This window comes from Trachymyrmex cornetzi, unplaced genomic scaffold (assembly GCF_001594075.2).
Source record: "Trachymyrmex cornetzi isolate Tcor2-1 unplaced genomic scaffold, Tcor1.1 scaffold248, whole genome shotgun sequence".
NCBI lineage: Eukaryota > Metazoa > Arthropoda > Insecta > Hymenoptera > Formicidae > Trachymyrmex > Trachymyrmex cornetzi.
The window spans coordinates 404,971-426,327 of record NW_017297144.1 but is presented as its reverse complement, the minus strand read 5'-3'; the positions used below and the strand labels follow the sequence as shown (position 1 = coordinate 426,327).

The window sequence follows — 21,357 nt, the reverse complement described above, 5'->3', positions numbered from 1 at the left end:
ATTTCCTGTAATACTTTAATCAAATACTTCAAAAAATCCGTCTAAAAAAAAAGCATTAAAGGAATCGTTGTATAAAACAATATTCCACATTATATTATATATATATATAGTAATATACTTTCTTAAATAAGTTATCGAACAAATTATGATATATATATATATAAACAAAAAGAATGTAATTGTTCTGATTAAAGTTGTATATACGGCATAAAAAATTCTAATTACTTAAAATTTTGATCTCTATGTTTATTATTAATATATATCTAAAGTACCCTTTTCCTTAGTGAATTAACAAACAATTAAATTTATTTCTTAAAGCATTGCTAATACTCGTAAATCATATAGAGTTTACAAAAAAACAAACTGTAGGTACTTTTCAATCCAATTACACCCAAAATAGCTTTCAAATGATCAACTTTTAAATGAAGCCACAGCAAAATCTATTAATTTTTTATAATTATGTGCTTTTGATCGGCGCATCATAAATTACAAAATATCACAGTTTCAATAAATTTGATTGAAACCACTTGTTCTATATGATTATAATACAAGATCTTTTATCAACCGTAAAACTACTTGTAAGTCCGAAACTGATCAAAAAATCGTTGTTAAACACAAAAATCAACGAGATGCGTAATTCTTTTATATCGACTATAATTGATTTAAGAAGTGTAAAACAATCCCTTAATGGGGATGTGGGAGTATTTCCAAAATATTAGATTTATACACAGCTATTTTTACATAAATATGACATGTCCTAATAAATATATATCTACATATATCTATAAAATAAATTTAAAAAACCATAAAAGTTTTGTCTAAAATATTTTTCTGTATATCTCACCATTTCATTGATAATAATTGGAATTAAATATAAGCGTTAGCTTTGAGGGATGATAACAACCTTTAAATCTTAAGTCAATATAAAAAATACATGTCTCTTAGATTTTTGTGTTTACATATCTCAAGAATCGAATCGGTTTCGGACAATTGTGATAGGTCCTTCGTTAGATAACTCGCAAATGCCAAAATTTTAACTGTCAACTGATTATAGTAAACATTAATTATATTAACCATAACAAGAAATTAATCAGAACAAATAGTAAACATTAATCAAATTAACCATAACAAAAAATTTTTAACAAAACCTTTATGAGAATGTAATTCGCAATATATCTTCCTATGGACAGTTTGCATTGCTATTTCCCAAATATATATTCGTTATAAAAAGCATATTGTTTCAAGTTTGCGTAGCAGTTTCACTAACCGCGAGAAAAATTCTTATAAAAAATCTCTACGCTTGGTTTCTTCGTCTTCAGCAGCGTACTCTCGATAGCTGCTTGTACAGATCGATGATCTGCAACTTTTTGTCCTTGTGCATCCGTCGTACGTGTACATACATGTTTGATGAGAATTTGGCTTTCTTCGTGCAATATGGACACTGATATCGTGGTTCTTTGCCGCATTGGAATTGGCAGTGCGTCTTCATGTCGGAGAGTCTGGTATAGCCGCTATTGCATCTGGGACAGTGAAACTTCTTTCTCGTGATCGAACCCTGCGCAACCACATTGTCCGGCCAGCGAGTCGCAGGAATCGGTGCTACGATAGTTTCCTGACGACGACTCGAGTCGACGTAAAGATACGTATTCTCCTCTGTATCCTCCATTGCGTTCAAATTGTCTCGTCGTGACTGATAAGGCTCCGCGGTCACACTGTGACCGGACACCACCTGGGGATGCACGTAAGACGACGAGTGTATCTGCCCATAAAGCGAATCTAGAAAAAGAATTGGAAATTTCGGCTATAGTTAATGACGGCTGATCGAGGTTGCCGAATATAAATCACAACATCGGATAGAGAAAAATTTCCGTCCATGCTCTTCAATTATCTACATAATCGAGGCTCGCGGGAATCGAGTCTTGCATGTATTACACTCACACAGAAATACGGATTGCTACAACATTAAATAAAAAAATAAGAGTCATCATTATGTATACTTCTCTAGAATCAATCTGTACACATATGAGAATACTATAAAATGATATATCTGGGCATATTAAGTCAATTTATTTTTGTTCATACAAATTTAACGTACAACAATATAATCAATGATAATATTTCCTGAATAAATAATGCGCTTCAACAATTAAATTGAAAATTTTATTTTTGTACTGAATATTATTTTGTGTATGTGTATGTATGTAAAAATCTGTCAGTACTTCAAAATTCGAATATCACGATAATCTAGTAAATGATGCAGTGAGAAAAATGTTTGATTGAAAACAGACGAACGAGAAGATTACATCAATTAGAATTCCGGTTATCTCAACTAGAATTGTAGTATAGATTTAACACAAAAATTTGAATTCGTCCATTTTCATTTTTATATTAACCAAAATTCCAATTGATTCAACCAGATATTTTCAGTATGTAAAAAATACAAAAATATATAAAAACATAAAAACATCACAATATCGTGTATTAAATTGATTTTGATACTATTAGAAACGACGTTCATCTTATATGTCGGAACAGTTTGACCATTCTGAATTGGCCTAACAACACGTTGTTTCATAAAAGCGAATTCGAACATCATTTGTTATATAAATCTATTATATACATCGGTTGATCACTGTGCATCGCGCGCACGTGCGCGTACATATTTGACGACACCTTCGTCCGTTTTTGGCAGTAAGGACACTCGAATCTTGGCTCCTGACCACACTGAAATCGTAAGTGTTTTTTCATGTCGCCCAAGTACTTATAACTGTTGCCACACTTGGGACATAGATACCGCCGGTGCCCTTCGTCTCGCTGTTGCTGCTGCTGCTGTTGTTTTGTTACGTTCTCAGAATACCGATCGAACCCGAAGATATTGGAGTCTCTGAAGCTAGCGCTATCGTAACTCTGTAATGATGGAATATGAAGCCCGAGATGCTGCTCCGGCGACGTCACGATGAAATAACTGGAATTCTGCTTCTCCTCATACGGAACAATCCCTAGAAAAAGAACGACCCCCACGATGTGAAATAAACCTCGATGGAATAAATAATTTTTTCTCATGTTTTACAGATAGAAACAACATATATCACTCAAGTTGTCTTTCAACGCATGCTTGGTAGTAAGTGTTTAAGATAATAAAAATCATAATATCGATAGTTAATTATGATGAGTAAACTCAGCGGTATATAAATTTAATAATTTTAATATTTTATATATATATATATACTCTCTAAATAGTTTAAATTCATTAGAATGGAATCGATCTTACTCTAAAGAGTGAAAATTGAGCCAATCTTGAAAAAGAATGGCTCAATCTTTAAGAGTGAGTTTCACTCTAAAAGTTTTTAAGCAATTATCAAAAAGAATTAAGAAAAATGATAAATTATATTTATTCCACACATACTGAACAAACACAAGAAAAATTAAGGATAACGATAAGAAGAATAAATAAAGAATACTTATTCCACACACCCATACATAAATCAAACAAAAAAATTTAGAAGAACGATAAGAGGAAAAATATACTGGATAGAAGATAGCTAAAAATAGGAGATTCTATTACGTTTCACAATTATCGTAACAATTTAATAAAATAACATCGTAAATATTAGTTTGACTTTAACTTTTAAAATGTATTAAGAACACAGAGAGACTCAGAACAAAACCGATAATCGGAAATCGATAATCGGACCGTAAACGTTATTTTAGTCGGATCGAAACCGATAACCGCGGACCGAAATATTGTATAAGCTAATAAACCGAAACCGTCACCAAAAATGTTTTCCGAATCGTGAAGTAAAGCGGCGTCTACAAGGGGATTTTTTAATTTCTTACGATTTAGGGCTTAAAACTTAATGGGCTTTCTACAATAAGCCATTAGTCATAAATCAGAAGTCAAAAGCTAAAAATTGACCAATCACAATCATCAACTTTTAGCTAAAAATGAGCGTCGAGCATGAAAAGACACCTTAACACTGTGTCATAATTAAAACACTTTGTGTAAGATACAGTTTTACACTGTGTCATCTGTGCACGTTGTTGGAAAACACCTATTGATCTATCTCAGTCGAATGTGAGAAGAATAATCGACTATGACTTATCAATACTTTAAGACTTAAGGCATACTACTCTTACTGTGTTTGCGGGGAAACCGAAAAGAACTGAAATCCAAAGGGTTACGATCACTGATGAAAGGACTGGAACCGAAATTGAAAGTTAGGTATAATCTCGGAGTGAAACCGTGTAAATTTTGGTATTTTTCGATTTTTTTTAGTCCAAAACCGAAAATTGAATATAACCTCTGACCATAACCGCGACTGGATCGAAATAAAAATTCCGAGTCCCTCTTTAAAACATTCATAATAAACATAATGACAAACGACATATTATTAACTAAATAAAAAATAATGTAAATAGCACAACTAAATAAAAAAATAACAAATAACTTATTTATCACATAACATAATTTATTGTAATATATAATATATATATATATATATATATTGCTGTATAAAATATTTATACAAACGTCTTTGTACATTTTTAGGAAAAAAATTCTCAATTAAAGTCAATATCTGGAGTCTGCAATATGCCGCTAGACAAATCTTAAAGGTTAATCAGTAAAGTTCCTAAGACTCTCTTTTTCGCTTATCATCTCAGTAACTTTGGAATCTTAGTCACAGCCTAACGTTAAGTGTTTCTTCTCGCTTACTTTTCGCGTAGGTTATCAAACATTGCGAACAATTGTATATCGAAAATAATATAACTGTCGCATTTTAACTTGCGCTAAGTATCATATGTACTGTTGCAAAAATTTCCCAGTGATGACACCGATTTTACTACAAGCATTGCCTATATCTATATAGAATAAATATGTGAAAAAAATAGAAATAGAATTATTATAATTAACCAAACAAGGTTGACACATGATCTATGAGTTTGGCATGGCCACTGAATTAGTATGAGAAGCGAAGAAAATAATATAAAAAATGAATTTAATAATCCTAATGTTGTTGCGTCATCAGCCTGCATATAATTTTTACAAAAAGTTGCTAAACAATTATAAATTGCTATGAGTTTAAAATTGTTTTTCAATATTAAAAATCTTGATAATTTAGTTCTTTAGTAATTAAATATTTATTAATATCGTAGCCAATGCATATACGTTATTATTAACTATGCACACAAAAAATATGATGAAATAAAATATTACAGAATTGTCCACTTATCAACAATTAGAAAAAGAACACAAATAAAAAAGTTGTATTAATTAATGTGTATAATAAATGATAGTTTATAATAAAAAAACGTTTATAATAAATAAAATGTCATAAAAGAGTTAAATGTACAAAATTTTAATTATTTTCGTTAGCAACAACACACGAGTACGAGCGTGGCGTAGTAAGTAGCGTACGAAACTACAATGCCAGAGGTCCCGGATTCGATCCCAGGCAGACTCAAGAATTTTCACGCGCTCGTAGCTCCTCTTCAGTGGCCTGGCAAACCACCAAAAGTATCTATTGCCAAGAAAACCTCTCTCAAAACTGCCGTTCGGAATCGGCGTTAAATTGTAGGTCCCGTATGTCTCTGTGTACAACCTGCGTGCGCACCACAAGCATACGTAGCCCATCTCAGATCAGCGATAGTGAAAGCTCTTTACCTTGGACCGACTCGAAGGACGTAAAATTGAACTTATACAAATGCCAGTTACCTACCTCTCGCTGGCATTTGTATGAGTTCAATTTCACATCCCTCGAATCGGTCCAAGGTAAAGAGCTTTCACTATCGCTGGTCTGAGGCAGGCTATCGTTTATACAAATTTCTAAAACTAATGAAGAACTTTGCTCAAAGCTCGTTGAAGGCACGTTATTGATAAAATCATCTTCTTTTCCTTTAGCTCTTGTTCTCCCTTTCTCCGGTAATTTTTCCTTTTGCTTCAATGACAACGATATTTGTTCTTGTAATAACCCTGTTCCGATTTGGGATGTTGCGCCACTGGATTGGATTGGATTAGATTGGAGCAAACAACACACAGAAACGGAATTTAAATCAAATTATAATTCTTTTCATTCAATACAGAAAAAATTAACTTAATTGCAACTAACGCAGTAATCATACATAAACGCTTTAAGTAAACTTATTAATCATGTATTAGGTAAACTTATTAATTTATATAATTGTAGAATATATACTCGTGGAAAAAAATTCGTCTCTTATTTAAAAAAAAAAAAACAAAAATAATATTTCACATTTATGGCAGAATGGAGAAATAAATATTGAATATTTGAAGAAGAAATACCAATTTCGCTGATGTTAAAAAATATAAACTTGATAATAATTTATGAATTAAGACATTTTCTATGAATAATATGAAAAATTCCATGAAGATGAAACATAACATAACTTTTTTCGATCGATTATTAAATGCTAATTATCGCAAAACATTTTGATTGTAATTAAAAGAAATATTAAAATAAAAAATCATTTTGTTATTTTAACTTAATCTGAGTCAATGTTGAATTCTTCGTCTTCGAAGAGTTCACTCTCTGGCTCTTCTTTCTTGAATTTGCGTTGCTTCTTCATTTTGCAAAAATTCTTCTTATGACGTTCCGGAACAACTGACCCAATGAAAATTGTGTTACAATCTGGACACGTTACTTTTTTCTGGCACTCGTGTTTTTGATGAAATCTCAAAGATTTCAATTCCTTATAATTACGACCGCATTCTAGGCATCTGAATTGTCCAGCTTCCTTCATGGTTCTAGAGTTCGGATTCAACAAACATGTCGTCAAAATGTGATGTTTCAGAATGTTACATTTCTTGTAACTGATACCACAATACTGGCATTTGTATTTCGGTTCCACATTCTTCGAATCGGTCCAAGGCAAAGAGCTTTCATTGTCACTGGTCTGAGACGAGCTATCGCTTATAAAAATTTCTAAAACCTTTGAAGAACTTTGCGCAGTGCTCGTTGAAGGCATGTTATTGATAAAATCATCTTGTCTTCCTTTAGCTCTTGTTTTTCGTTTCTCCGATAATTTTTCTTTCTGCTTCAATGACAATTGTTCTTCTTTCTGTGATAACCTTGGTATCTTCACTCGCGTTCCGATTACCTGCGATGACTCTTTCTCTGTAACACGATGCGAACAAATGTTTTAAAAAAGAAATAATAATAAACGTTCGTAATGTATCGCTAACGGATTAAAAAATTTTCTTCGTTACAAATAACAGAAAATTATCATAACTAATCTTCAATATAATAACTAAGGAAAAAAAGAAAAGATAAATAAACACTAAAATTGCATGCAAGCCCATTGTAGCCACAAAAATATAGAAGGGAAAACATATCAATCTATATGAAGGTAGTTCTTTAAGCGCAAAATAGTCACTATGAGTATATTTTATCATTGTATAAATTCTTGCATTTTAATCGTATGTACGTCACTTAAGTACGCACTCGGTGTAAAACATCCGAACACAAAATACAAAAAGGTAAAAATATCAATTTAGAAAACGTTCTATGATTATTGAGAAAGATTGACTCTTTAGCTTGTAGTTTCCCTAATCTTCAATGTCGCTGTGGTTGGTTTCGAACAAATAACCTGAAAACAGAGAGATATGGATCAGTAAAAGTGCCATTGTCAGAGCAGGCAAAATCTAAAGATAGAGCGAATCTGTAAGCAAGGAATTGTGCTTGAACGGCAAAATGTCAACAACGGGACGTTTCCTTACTGAACAGAAATGCGATGTTATTGAGATGAATTGGATGTTTCTACGGAAATTTAAGCGGCTGTATATTTAAATGGATCGAAAAATAATGATAGTCTTTTCATTTTAGAAATATTCGATATTATAATTTATATACATTTTTATCATAACATATCACAACAATTCTTTGACTTGGTACTCAGTTGCACTGTAAAAGATGTGCGCCGTACGACAACGCATACTGTATTTCGGCCTATCGGTAGAAATATCTCAACGAAAACCTATTCCGAAAAACGTTAAAATCTCGTATATCCTCAAGATATCAATACAAGATTTTAAAAGTTTTTTTTTTTATGGTCAGAGCGTTTCAGAATCCTCACTCCATTATTGCCACTCGTTACCAAAGTTCTTTTAATTGATATCCAAAAAACATTTATCACCAAAAAACATTAAGTCTGAGCCATTATGTGTCCTTCTAGATAACAAATGAAAAAAAAGATCATTTCGGAAATATCTTCCGAGCAAAATCGTATTCAGTCCAAAGCACGTGTCACGCGCATTAGCAAAGCTGGAAGTTGCACGGGGCTCTTTGGCGATGCCTTCGCAGGCTGCTACTGTGCAGAAATGTTTTGCCGCAGACATTGCACTTCTGCGTTCGACCACACTCATGCCTCACATGGAAGATGAGATGCGACTGCTTGGAGTAGCAAGCGCCGCACTGTGTGCAGGAGAACGGCCTAATCTTCTGTGACTGATGGCAGGTAGACCTGGGATTCCAGTAGCAGGAGCTCTTCTGATGACTCCTCAGATGGCCAGACTGCGTAAAGCCCTTGCCGCAATACTTGCAACTATACTTTCTCTTGGTGCCTTCGCTGCGCGTCGAATTATTCGCGCTTAGCTCCAATTCTGCAACACGATTACCGTTCCGTCAGTCGATTGCGTTCATATCTTTAAGCGAGCATACACAAAATTAATAAAGCGAGATTTCTCTCTAAGAAAGTGTTTATTTGCGGATTTATTCGTGGGTTACAAAAATAAATGTTCAATTTAGTTCAATCATTTGCGGTCAGAAATCTCAAACAACAAATCACTATTCAACATTTGTTCCATCGACATTCTCTAATAATAAACAATATTAATACATTATTAAAATTTAAAAAATTTATTAAAAATTCACAAAATAAGAAATGTTTAAATACAATTATTTTAGCGTTTAAAAATTTATGTATCGACCGCAAAAGATCAAGAGCTTCTTAACAAAAAGCTGTAAAATGTATTTCATGCGTACATATAAACTAATCCGTCACATTAAAATGAACTGGAAAAATATACTGTATGTTGACACATTCCCCTACGATATCTTTGCAGCGAGAAGAGAAACACAATGCCATTTACTCCCACATTAACTGTTAAAATATCTTAATTTAATATACACAGAGTATTAATGGAATCATTGTTGCGTTTAGAATGTGAGAATTTAGTGACATTATTTTAATTTATTTGCACGTTATGTACATGTAAAGGATGGTAACGCAGTTTTGAAAAATAAAATAGATATGTAATTATTAAAATTAATATTATTATAAAGAGAATATAGTGTTTAGGTGAATCAATAAACAATATGATATTGCATTAATTTATTTTGTATAACAAAGAAGAATTATCTCGATAAATTATAAAAATAAGTGTAATAATAAAAATTATGGCACATCTATCAAACGTCCAATAACATTTAATCCTAAGCTAAAGATTAGACTAAAGAAATGACTAATGAAACCAGTAAACTCAGAGAAATTTTAATTTATCATTCGCAGTTATGTCTAATGCAATCAATCGACATTCACAATCAATGATCCCAGTAGCTTCATATGGATTTTATAGTCAACGCTTTGAGTCGCAAAGATTGCTATTTCGGTGTAATGCACAACAGCTTCTTGTGCCTGTACAAGTTGTTCGACTGCAGAAAAATTTTGTCATGATTATCACATTTTAAAGTTCTACCGCACATGCCATTTCAGAAAACTCTGCTTCCCTGAATACCCTGAAGCATTCAAAACATGAGAAGGGTTTCAATATCTGCGTATAACACTCGGAATTCGGATGGCAGCAACTTCCAGTAAGCAGCTCTTCTTCAGAGGGGCGTAAAGAAAGCGCTTAAAGGCGAAGTCTTCGCTGCAGTATTCGCACGTATAAGTTCGGACAACGGACATGCGAAATTCTGCAATACAAGAATCAACAATAATTCGCCCTTAATGCTGATGTTCTAGCTAGACTCATTTATGCACCAAAATATCAAAAAGCTAAAAATTCGTGCTTAAGTTCGATACCGTATTTGAAGCGATAAAAAACAAATTGGTAAAATAGTCTCGCAAATCTGAACAAATTTTTGATAATATGGTACAGATTTAGCAATTTAACGAATTACATTACAAAAGTTTTGTACTGTAACAAATAGTAAACTTTTACATCCTACTGAAACTAGTAAACTTATATAGAAAGCTTAAGCATTCGCAGTTATGTCTAACGAGATCGAGTATCCATACATATATGTATACATATATGTATACATGCATACGCAGAATCAATAATCTGAATAGTTTCATACAGATTTTACAGTCAACGCCTTAAGTTGCAAAGATTGCTTCTTCCGTGCAGTTAGTACACGCACGATCGTTTCTTGTGCCTGTACAAACTGCACGACTGTAGAAAAGTCTTCCCGCAATTATCGCACTTTAAAATTTTACCACAATCTTTACGCATATGTTGCATCAGGAAATGATGCTTCGAATACGAGGCACCGCATTTAGAACACAAGAAGGGTTTCGAGCTCTGCGCGTGATAACACTGGGAATTCGGGTTCCAATAGCAGCTCTTCTTCAGATGGACGCAAAGGAAGCGTTTAAAGACAAAGCTCTTGTTGCAGTACATACAGGCGTAAGTTCGGACGACGGACGTGCGGTATTCTGCAACACAAGAATCAACAACAGTTCGCTCTTAGTGTTAATGTTCCAATTGGATTCGCTCACACGACATTTGCCAAAATCTCAAAAATCAGCTTAAATTCAGCCCTGTATTCGTCAGAGTGATAAACAACGAATTAGTGAAATAGTCTCACAAATCTGAATTGTTTTTATTTATTTTTGTAAATCTTCTTGAGTAAATTAGGTAATAAATGAGATAATAGATAAGATAATAAATAAAGTAGATGTTGAGTGTATAAGTCATATTAAGCGAATTACAAAATAGTTTTGTACTGTGACAAATACTTTTACAACCTACACATTATATGTCATTATATGTGTACATATATAATAAAATAAAGTACTATCTTAAAATAATATTTAAACTAAAAATCTCATATTTTCTCAATTAGCGATAAACTTAAAAATAATTTTTGTACGCAGAAAATTGAAATATTATTAAAGAACTTAGGAGATCTATTTAAATTATAAAATATTATAAAGAGAGAGATCTAAATTATAAGTTTGAAAATAAACACGTGACACTAAATTATAAGTTTGAAAATAAACACGTGACACTTAAAATAAAAAAATTATTTTTGAAATTATTATTTTATTAAAAAGAAGAATTAAGAGAAAATTTATATACTTCTCTAAAATTAACATACTTTTTAAAAACTTTCAAAAATAAACTATATTAACAAACATTAGCTTCGAAATTTCTACTATAGTTCTGTAGAAGAAAATATTATACTTATATATTTTTTTTATTCTTTAAATACTATACAAATATATAAGTCCTCTTGACAATTCTTCTTAACAAAACAACATTTTCAAAAAACTCTTAAATCATATATTTAAATCATGTTATAAATGATATTGTTTACTGTTTAATGTTTTCGATTAATACTATTTCATATGTCGAATTAAAAAAAAAATAACATCTATAACCAATACATAGTACAACATATTAGTTATAATTACATATTTGCTGTCCTCGACAACGTTTCCTATGCCTACAAAAACTTGCTCGATAATTGAACTCCAATTTACATTTTGGACAAATGTAGACTTTTCCACAATCGTTTGATTTGTGTGATTTGAGGGTGCGTGGATTTCCAAATAATTTTCCACACTCAGAACAACCATATATATATTCTTCTTTCAATTCTTCCTCTATTCTCACCAATTTCATATTGTAACCCTTTTCAATTTTAATCGCTGTGCCATCACCTATTGTTCGCATATTATCTGAAACCAAAATACGTTGAAATGTCATTATAACTTTATTTTACAATAATTAACATTTTAGTTACGACCATATACATATTCTCATTGCACATTCGATCGTGTTAAAAAAAGAAAATTCATTTACAGTTGAATAAATATTGCAGGACTTAATATTATATGTAAAAACATGTAATATTTTCTTAAATTCTTATATTTTTATATATTTTTTCTGTTTAGCTTTCTAATCTACATTTAAAAATAAAAATAAATATAAAATTAGAAAAAAATAAAAATTATCCTATATAAATAAGAAAAGACATAAAACAATATTTCCTTTAAAAAATATTCACAATTAATTCCAAAAAAATTGCATTCCCTAAAAAAAATAATTCTCCAAAACTATATATATGTTTCATTTCGCGCGCATGCTAATTTATAAGAACAATACCATATAATAATTTATATTCCATGTAATAAACAAATAAAAATTGTTTTTTAAATAGAACGCACAATTTCTTTATTAGAAATCAAAATACAATAACAAAAAAATAATATTAAATGTGTCTTGGTACAAAAATAAATCTGTTTAGAAAAATTGAAAAAGGTTATGATCGTGCAATATCACAACGTCGTCGCGCTTTCAGTAACCGAAATCCTTCAAACTCTTACCTCTACCGATATGGACAATATGGATTTTGTGAAATAGTAAAACAAACTAGTAAATTACTAGTTTGTTTTACTATTTCACAAAATCAGAATTAAGCACTAGGCACAAGAGAGTGCGCCACTCTCGCGAAATTATCAAAATTTGACTAAAAATACCTTAAAGACAAAAATATATTATACAATAGCGACAGCTCTGATAACTGATCGCTCAACCACGATATTGGTAGAGGGAATGGTTCTTTGAGGACGGAAAAACGTCATATCACAAGACATAAAAAATTTGCAGAAAAGACAATATTATGTCATTTTAATAACACAATTCTTTCTTTACAGTAAAAAAAATTTTATAGTAAAGTGGGTATATTCCAATAACTATCAAAATTAACAAATATCATTTGATGTAATAAAACTTGGAATAAAATTTAACAAATATCAGTATAAAAATTGCATCTTCCACTGATTTCTGATTTTTTTTACTATTTCTTTCATTTACATTTATTTGCTCTTTATCATCTTGCTTAAGCATGTAAAATTTCGTACAAAATGAGACCGTATAAAATATATTCCTGACTTTTTTTCTCTCTATGATTCTCAAGTCAATCTTAATAAATTGCGTAATTTCTTCAACGATTTCAATGTTCAGTCGTTGGTGTTATTAAGTTGCAATATCAGTCATCTGAAAGAAAAAGATAGGAATTAATTTTACATATTCATACTCTATTGTAGTAATATAATATTACAAAACAAAAATTAACGCTAAGAATAGAATTTAAAAATAATAATCTCATAAAACGACGCACACACAGCCTTTCTTTTATTATTATAAAGAATTTATTATTTAAGTAATTACTATAAATATTACGTTAAATATTATTTATGAGAAAACAAGATACAGTACAAATATATGATTACTTGTTGATAATTATTGTAATAATTTGTTTCCGACTAGTATTCTTCAACACACATTGCCAAATTTTTATAATTAAAAGCCAATAAACACAATAAAAATTGAATGTATTGAACGTGAAATTATTTTCTTGTGCGTTTAACTAACAAGGGAGGAAAGAAAATAAAAAGGTACGCCCTGAAAAAGCAATCTTTATTTTTGTGTAAGATCCAGACTCATAAAAATTGGAATACTCGTAAAAAATATACGTAATATGATCGAACGCATTCAATATAGCTTCAAACGCATTTTATAGCTTCTTTTGCCTATTTGTTTCTAATATATACATATGTAGAATAAATAATTGATACACTCCGTTTGTTTAATTTTTTTTATAATAATAACAATTTATAGTCAAAATTTTACAGTCTTAAGACAGTTTGGTACGAATATGAATTCTTCCGCTTACTTATCGACATTCATGAGTTTCATTCCATGACAATAATTACAAGAATGCAAAATTGTAAAATAGTTATCAAATTCATTCATAATAAAATTATGAGGAGTTTCAAAATTATAATTTAAATTTGAAAGCCCCTCGTATATATAAATTTAATAACAATTTTATAACCTGATTTAATTTATAGTTTATTTGTTGTTGATTATCAAAAAGAGGTCTTCACCCTTGTGCTTGCGTCTAATGTGCGTATAAATATTCGGCGGGTGTTTGCTCTTCAGGTCGCAGTATGGACACTGGAATTTCGGCTCGCGGCCGCACGCGATACGCAAATGCGTATCTAACGTACGCTTGTTCTTATAGCCTTGAGAGCACTTTGGGCATACATAATTTCTAGACTCCATTTTGTTGAGACTGCGCCGTTTCTCTATCGAGAAGGTTGGGTCCATGAAGCAACCTCTGGTCAGATGACTTTTCAGATGAGATGTCGTCGGGTATGGACAGTTGCAGAAACAGCAACGATACTCGCTAATGTGAATACAGTCAAGCGCCAACGCTGCAACAAACAACGACGAGGATTGAACGGGAGAGTGTTATAGGAATTGTTCGATATTTATTGAGATTTCTAACTACTGAACTCACAGAAGGAGAATAAGACATAGAGCATGATAGGACAACCCTTGTCTACATGCTCGAAAAACTTGGAAGACGCTCTTATCTGTACTGATTAGTAGGAGTAATTTTTATTCGTTAAACCCTCAAGAAACAGATTAATAATTCAACTTGTGACATTTATTTCATTACATGTGTATTTATTTATGACTAACGATCATAATCTGCCGTTGATGACATAAATATAATTAAACTAATTTCACATTAAACAAGTGATTAATTCTTTTTATTTTATATCGATTTTAAATCGTTAACATAAATGTATTTGACAGCTTAATTATTGTTGAAATTAATATTTTTTTATATTCTCTATTAAAATACAAAATGCATTGAAGCGTTTGCGATGTCGAATATTAAAAAACCTAATTAAGGCGATTTCAAGGCGGAAATTGCTGCTGCTGCTGCTGCTACTGACGATGCTTCTGTTCGGATATCTTCTTCTAGTCGAGTAACTAAAGGCCAGAATCTCATATATCGAGTATTCGGTTCAGAATGCTGCAAGCAAGTTTGAAATAAAACAAATGTGAATTTTCGCGATTTCTTGCGGATGATGTACGATGTCTCGCGATTCGACTTTGTGAATACCTTCTCTCTCTCTCTCTCTCTCTCTCTCTCTCTCTCTCTCTCTCTCTCTCTCTCTCTCTCTCTCTCTCTCTCTCTCTCTCTCTCCTTTTACGTGATCTTCTAGCAATTGGATATACTACGCTCTGCGACTATATCCCCTAGCCATAAATTGCCATTTCAAAACATAGAAAACATCAAATAAAGAGTGTAATTAAACTAATTTTACAATTTCATTAAACAAGTGATTAATTCTTTTCAGTAATAAAATATTATTAAAAAACAAATAATACATATGTTACACTCTACCCATTGTATTTTTTCATTACTTTTATAAGAATACACTACTGTGCCACGTCATAACGCATCAATATAAGTGAATACATACAAACGCTATTTGAAATAAAATTTTTATTTACAGTTTATTTTTATGACACTACATTATTCATTAATTTTTTTTACACGTTCCATTATGCATTGTTTATTTCAAATATTTTGCGGTAAAATGCTTATAATAATGTACAAATTAATACAAAGACAAGATACAATCAATTATATAATTTGATATATAACGTATTCATTAAATTTTATTGTTTACAAAATTTCTAATAACTTTTTAATTACTTGATAATATATTCAGCACATTTTCACGGACTAATTGAATACTAAAAATAAAATATTTAATAAGTATACATTAGAGAGAGAAATTGAAATTAATTTAAAAAACGACAAATTAAAGAAAACAAATTAATGATTATTTCTAAATTGTTTTCTAAAAATACAATATAATTATTTTAAAAATATAAAACATAATCTCATTTTAATCTCATTTCAACTAATAATAATCCGTAATATAATTAATCTCGAGAAATATCTTACATAAAAAAAAGAAATAAACTGTTCTAACAAACATTAAATAAAAATTCTGAACTTTAATCCATGTAGAATTCTAAATTATATACATTGTAAATAAAAGAATATTTTCCCAATTAATGCTTTCATAATTAGCACCGCCAAGTAAAATTGTCTGTATATTTTTAATATCTTTATTCTTAACTTACCAATTTCCTATTATTTCTTTATCAATTTTATACAATTTCCTCTCTACAAGAGTTGATAATTTTTAAAATTAATTTTTAGTGATTTATTGATTGATATAAAATCGTCGTGTGAATGTATATGATGGTTCAAATCATTGTTGAAAGTGATATTTTTTATATTCTGCTAAAATACAAGACACATCGAAGCCCTGGTAGAAATTTCATGCATTTTTTAAGCAGTTACTGAACAGTTATACCAACTTCTGTCTAGTAACTGAGAAGGAAAACTACTTAGGATCCCAATCAGGATGTAACGCTTTGCTGCAGTTACTGCACACAAAAGTTGCGTAAAATCTGAATCCAGTTACTGAATAGAAACACAACATATAATGGATATTAAATTGATTTATAAGCAAGTCAACTGCTCACGAAATGGACAGTTTTGCCCTAGTAATATTTCATATTTTGTAAATGCTTGCTGATTGTAAAATTTTAAGATTATGAGAGTCACAGTGCAGGAAATCTTTTATGCATAATATATTTTGTACTAAAAAAAAGCATAATATATATTATATACCAAAGATTTTCTGCACTATGATTCTTATAACCTTAAATTTTATTTTTATATTCGGATTGCATAAATTACGAAAACTTTTACATCTTCTTTCAAAAAATTTTGAAACAAGATTAAAAGACTAATCTCAATAAAATTTGACAACGTTCAATTTCACAAGTCTTTTTTTGCAACGACTGCACGCATGATCTAATAATAAATTTTCTACTAAACACACACAGGTTTTACACTAAGAGTAAAAAGTTTATAAGTTAAGTAATCAAATAATTCTCTCAGCGGTTTATCCCTCGTTTTAACACTTTTAACTTTTATACATGCACATAAATTAAATAAAACTTTACTCAGTTTTTATCCAGTTTCTACGCATTATTTTAACTAATAATTCAATCTATTAATACTAGACAATAACTGGGCAGTGTCTACGCAAATTGCACAAATTTTTACCAGGAAAACTGCTTCAATCACTAAATAAAGTTCTATCAAGTTTTTGTCCATTTCCTACTCAGCATTGGCACAATTAATGAGAATACAGTAATATTAGATAGTAACTGGATACACATATCTAGGAAAACTGCATACATTTCTACCAGGGAGTATTAACGATTTAAAAAATTAAAAAATCTAATTAAGGCGTTCATTTCCCGGCCTCAAGATCGATCACGTAAATCTTGAAGCCCACGTGCTTGTGCTTAATATGCGAAGACATGTTAGACCGTTGTTTCGTTCGGTAGCGGCAATACGGGCACTGGAATCTGGGACTTTTGCCACACTCGTATTTAAAGTGTCGCCATAGAGCATTCCTCTGTTTGTAGATCTTGCCGCAATCTTTGCAAACATGGCCCTGCAATGGTTGCTGTGGAAATAATTGCTGTCGCTGCGAAAATTGTTGCTGCTGCTGTTGTTGTTGTTGCTGACGATGTTGCTGTTCGGATATCTTCTTCCAGTCGAGCGACTGTAAGGCCAGAGTCTCGTGCACCGTCGAGTATTCGGTCCAGTATGCTGCAAGCATGTTCGAAACGAAACAAATGTGTAAATTTTGCGATCTCTTACGGATAATGTATGTCTCGCAATTCATCTTTGTGAGTACCTGAGCATGCAAGGTCTCAGTCTCTTTCTGATCCTTTTACGCGATCTTCCAGCGGTTGGATATACTACGCTCTACAACTATATCCCCTAGCTATAAAATTATTACTTCGGAACATAGAGAATATCGGATAAAGAGTATAATGGTAATGTTCAAATGGAGTAAATTAAATGACGGATGATTTGTGTGATATTTAACGTATTAAATAGATCTTCAAACGTTGCGTTACATAAAATCTTCAGTGAGGAATTAATAAATATATTTAAAAAAAAAAACCTTTTAAAATATTTCATTGATACCATCTTAATGAGAAAATATATCATTATTATTTATATAACATTGTATTCGCGATCTTTGTATTTACGAAACGTTTTAAAAGACGAATCTCCTAATAAATGAGATCTAAAGAATATAGATAAAATTTAAAAAATAAGATTTTAATTGAAACATTAAACTTTAATCAAATTGATTGGAGAAGTTATAGAGAAATTATTATTCTTTGCAAACCCATTATGTAAGTTAATAATGCCTATTCGCTTTACAATCGCAGACGAGAGCATTAATGGATGTTTTCCAATTGCTTAACACATTTTGACACAAATATAGTAAATTAATTCACATATCTTTCAGTATCAATAAAACTCTTTTAATTACGTATTTTTTGTTTTTACAATAACCTCATAACCTTAAAAGAATTTAAATTATTTCTTAGCACTGAAAATATATAAACTGATTTGTATTCAATTGCCGTAATCGTCGTACACAGCCGACTAGTAGCTCTCGGGCTGAATACAGATGTAATATTGTGACGATTGATACAACAATTGATGCAATTGAATACAAATCGGTTTACATATTTTCAATATTAATAAATAATTTAATTCTTTTAAGATTATGAGATTACTGTAACAAAGAATATGCAATTAAAAAGGTTAAATTATGTATTAACACTGAAAGATATGTGAATTCATTTACTACGTTTGTGTTAAAATGTGTTAAATAATTGGAAACCATCCAACTATATCAGAAGCGCTGAGTATAACAATGTAAAAAAATTAATTTATGTAATGCATTGCCTATATATTATATGACATTATAATTTATTAAACGCCGAAGTACAATATATAGATTATAATATTAATAATCAATATTAATATTCTCTCAAAAATACAAATCTGTTGTTTTTGTTTACATATTAAATCCATTTTATGGAAAAAAGGTAGAATCGAAGAGGCAAGGTATAACAAGAAGTATAAAATAATAGTTATTAAGCGCCGAGGGCCGAAATATCTAAAGGAAGTAAATATAGAGGTATTGAGGAGAGAGGATGAGATAAGGGTATAAACTGAAATATGGTAATCTAGAAGAGGCAAATAAATGTTGGTTAAGAAAAGAAGGAGAGAGGTATATATTTTGTAGAATAAAGATAATATAGAGCATTATGTTAAGGAATGTAAAGAGATGAGAGGAAGGTTTGATGAGTTGTAGAAAGTATCGAGAAGATTATAAGGAGATTATGAGAAGAAAACTTAGATGAAACAAAAGGAAGGGTACTAAAGAAGCTTGAAATAAGGAGAAGAAAGTGAGAAGAGAGAAGAGGAAGGGTAAAGGGTAAAAGCAAAGGGATGCCAATTAGAAACCTTCAAAAGATTTTACGATAAGAATAAAATAAAGTATAATAATGGACTCACAAAATTCAAACAATAAGAAATTAACAAAGGGCAAGTGAGAGTAAATAATAACTGCGCGGTAAGAGGTGCGCTATAACAAGTTTTTTAATAACATATTTTTATCTATATTATTAAAAAACTTGTTATAGCGCACCTCTTACCGCGCAGTTATTATTTACTCTCACTTGCCCTTTAATTTCTTATTGTAAAAATAAAATAATTCAAAAAGCGGAAGGAGCAGCAGAAGAAGGTGAGGTGAAAAATAAGATATAGGGTAGACTGTGAGAAAAGATCGTAAATTAAATAAGAGCTAAAGGATAGCAAATTTTAGTTTTTAGATAGGACCAAGGAAATTAAGTAAAATGGATGTAAGAGATACAAAAATAGATCAAGTCGATATAAAAAAGTCGATATAAGACATGAATGAGTGAGGGGTAAGAAATAGGGTAAGAGATTGTAGACCAAGTCCTTCTTGCCTATGTAAATAAGCTAAAGTGGATAAATATACTCTAATTCTATATTAAATCCATTTTAACTAATTCGAAATACCTTTTCCGATATCGATTTTTGTTTAATAGATGATATTTCTGATTTCACTAACAGTAATTTCGATTGAGTGCAGAAACTAAAAATAAAACTAAAAATAAACTGAACATTATTAAAATATTTTTAAAAAAACTTAATTTACATAATTAATAAAATAGACGCTCTTTAAGTTAATACAAGATAATTCAAAATAAAAAAATACTCAATATAATTCAATTTTCAATAAACTGAAAATAATTATATAAATTAAAAAATTATTACATTTCTTAAAAATGTTCCACAGATATTTTCTATATCTTTGCCTACAAAATAAAAATTTCACGCAAACGTATTGTATAGATCAACAACTTGAGATCGCAAATGAGATCGGGAACGATTATTGAGTCGGATACATGTGCACCCTGATCACATGTTCGGTGAGAGTATCGGGCCTGGAGTAAAGTCTTCCGCAGTGCGGACAAACACACTTCAACTTGGTCGGTCCACAGCCGTACCTGATGTGCCTGCACAAGGAGGACTGATTCTTGTAGCGTTTGCCGCATTTCCGACATCGATGCTCACCGTTGCTGATCAGCGCATCTGACACTGTAATGAAACATAAAACGAAGTGACGTCAGTCCTCACGAGGATCGATTCAGTCCCATGGACCAAGATATCCCAGGAATCGGAAATCGCGTTATGGAAGAATGTGCAAGGAATTATACTTGTGCGTCTCTTGGATTTTCCAGGAACACGAACAGAGAAGCGCCCTTCTTTCGAATAAGACTTTACTCGAACGATTTGTTAATCAAAGGATTTTTTTTAATGGATTCATCAAAAGAAGTAAAGGAATTCTTATTGAAACCTTTCTGTCTCACGTATGTACCTAAAAAATTTTTTACGACGAACCTTGTTGCCACGCTACGATACCAAGTGTTAATCACCTATCGAAATAACACACGCGTTTAAAATTAATTATATACATATTATTTTTACGTATAAAAAAAGTGCCCGAGTGTGCTGTAATACACTTTAATTTATTATTAAAAGAAAAGGAAACTTTAACTTTATGTCAATTGTATCGTAATTTTCATTTGTTCCTTGAATTCTCTTTTTTAACTAAACCCGTGCTAAATTGAAAATTTGTAAAAATCTTACTTCAATTTTGATAAAATGTGTGCATAGCAAATTTTACAGTATAGCCATAATTAAATTACAGCACACACCTGCACAATTAGGCAAAGAGATTAGCTTGATTATATTACTAAATGAGAAATAAAATATTATATATAGTATAACAATATATATATATATATATATA

General features: G+C 30.9%; 1 protein-coding gene across 18 annotated transcripts in view; it reads right to left on the bottom strand.

Moving 5' to 3' along the window:
• Positions 1–21,357, bottom strand: part of LOC108761337 (longitudinals lacking protein) — a 236,588-nt gene that overhangs the window by 180,598 nt on the left and 34,633 nt on the right. Inside the window, exon 7 of one of the 18 annotated variants that reach the window (XM_018507799.1) lies at positions 1,301–1,776. The exons of 14 other annotated variants lie outside the window; for them this stretch is intronic. In XM_018507799.1, the coding sequence (XP_018363301.1) occupies positions 1,316–1,776 (461 nt within the window). In that variant the 3' untranslated portion in view covers positions 1,301–1,315. Of the gene's footprint in view, positions 1–1,300; positions 1,777–2,577; positions 3,000–8,221; positions 8,618–17,364; positions 17,757–21,357 lie in introns of those variants that run through there. 3 more of the 18 variants (XM_018507801.1, XM_018507806.1, XM_018507803.1) reach the window with 3 other exon arrangements.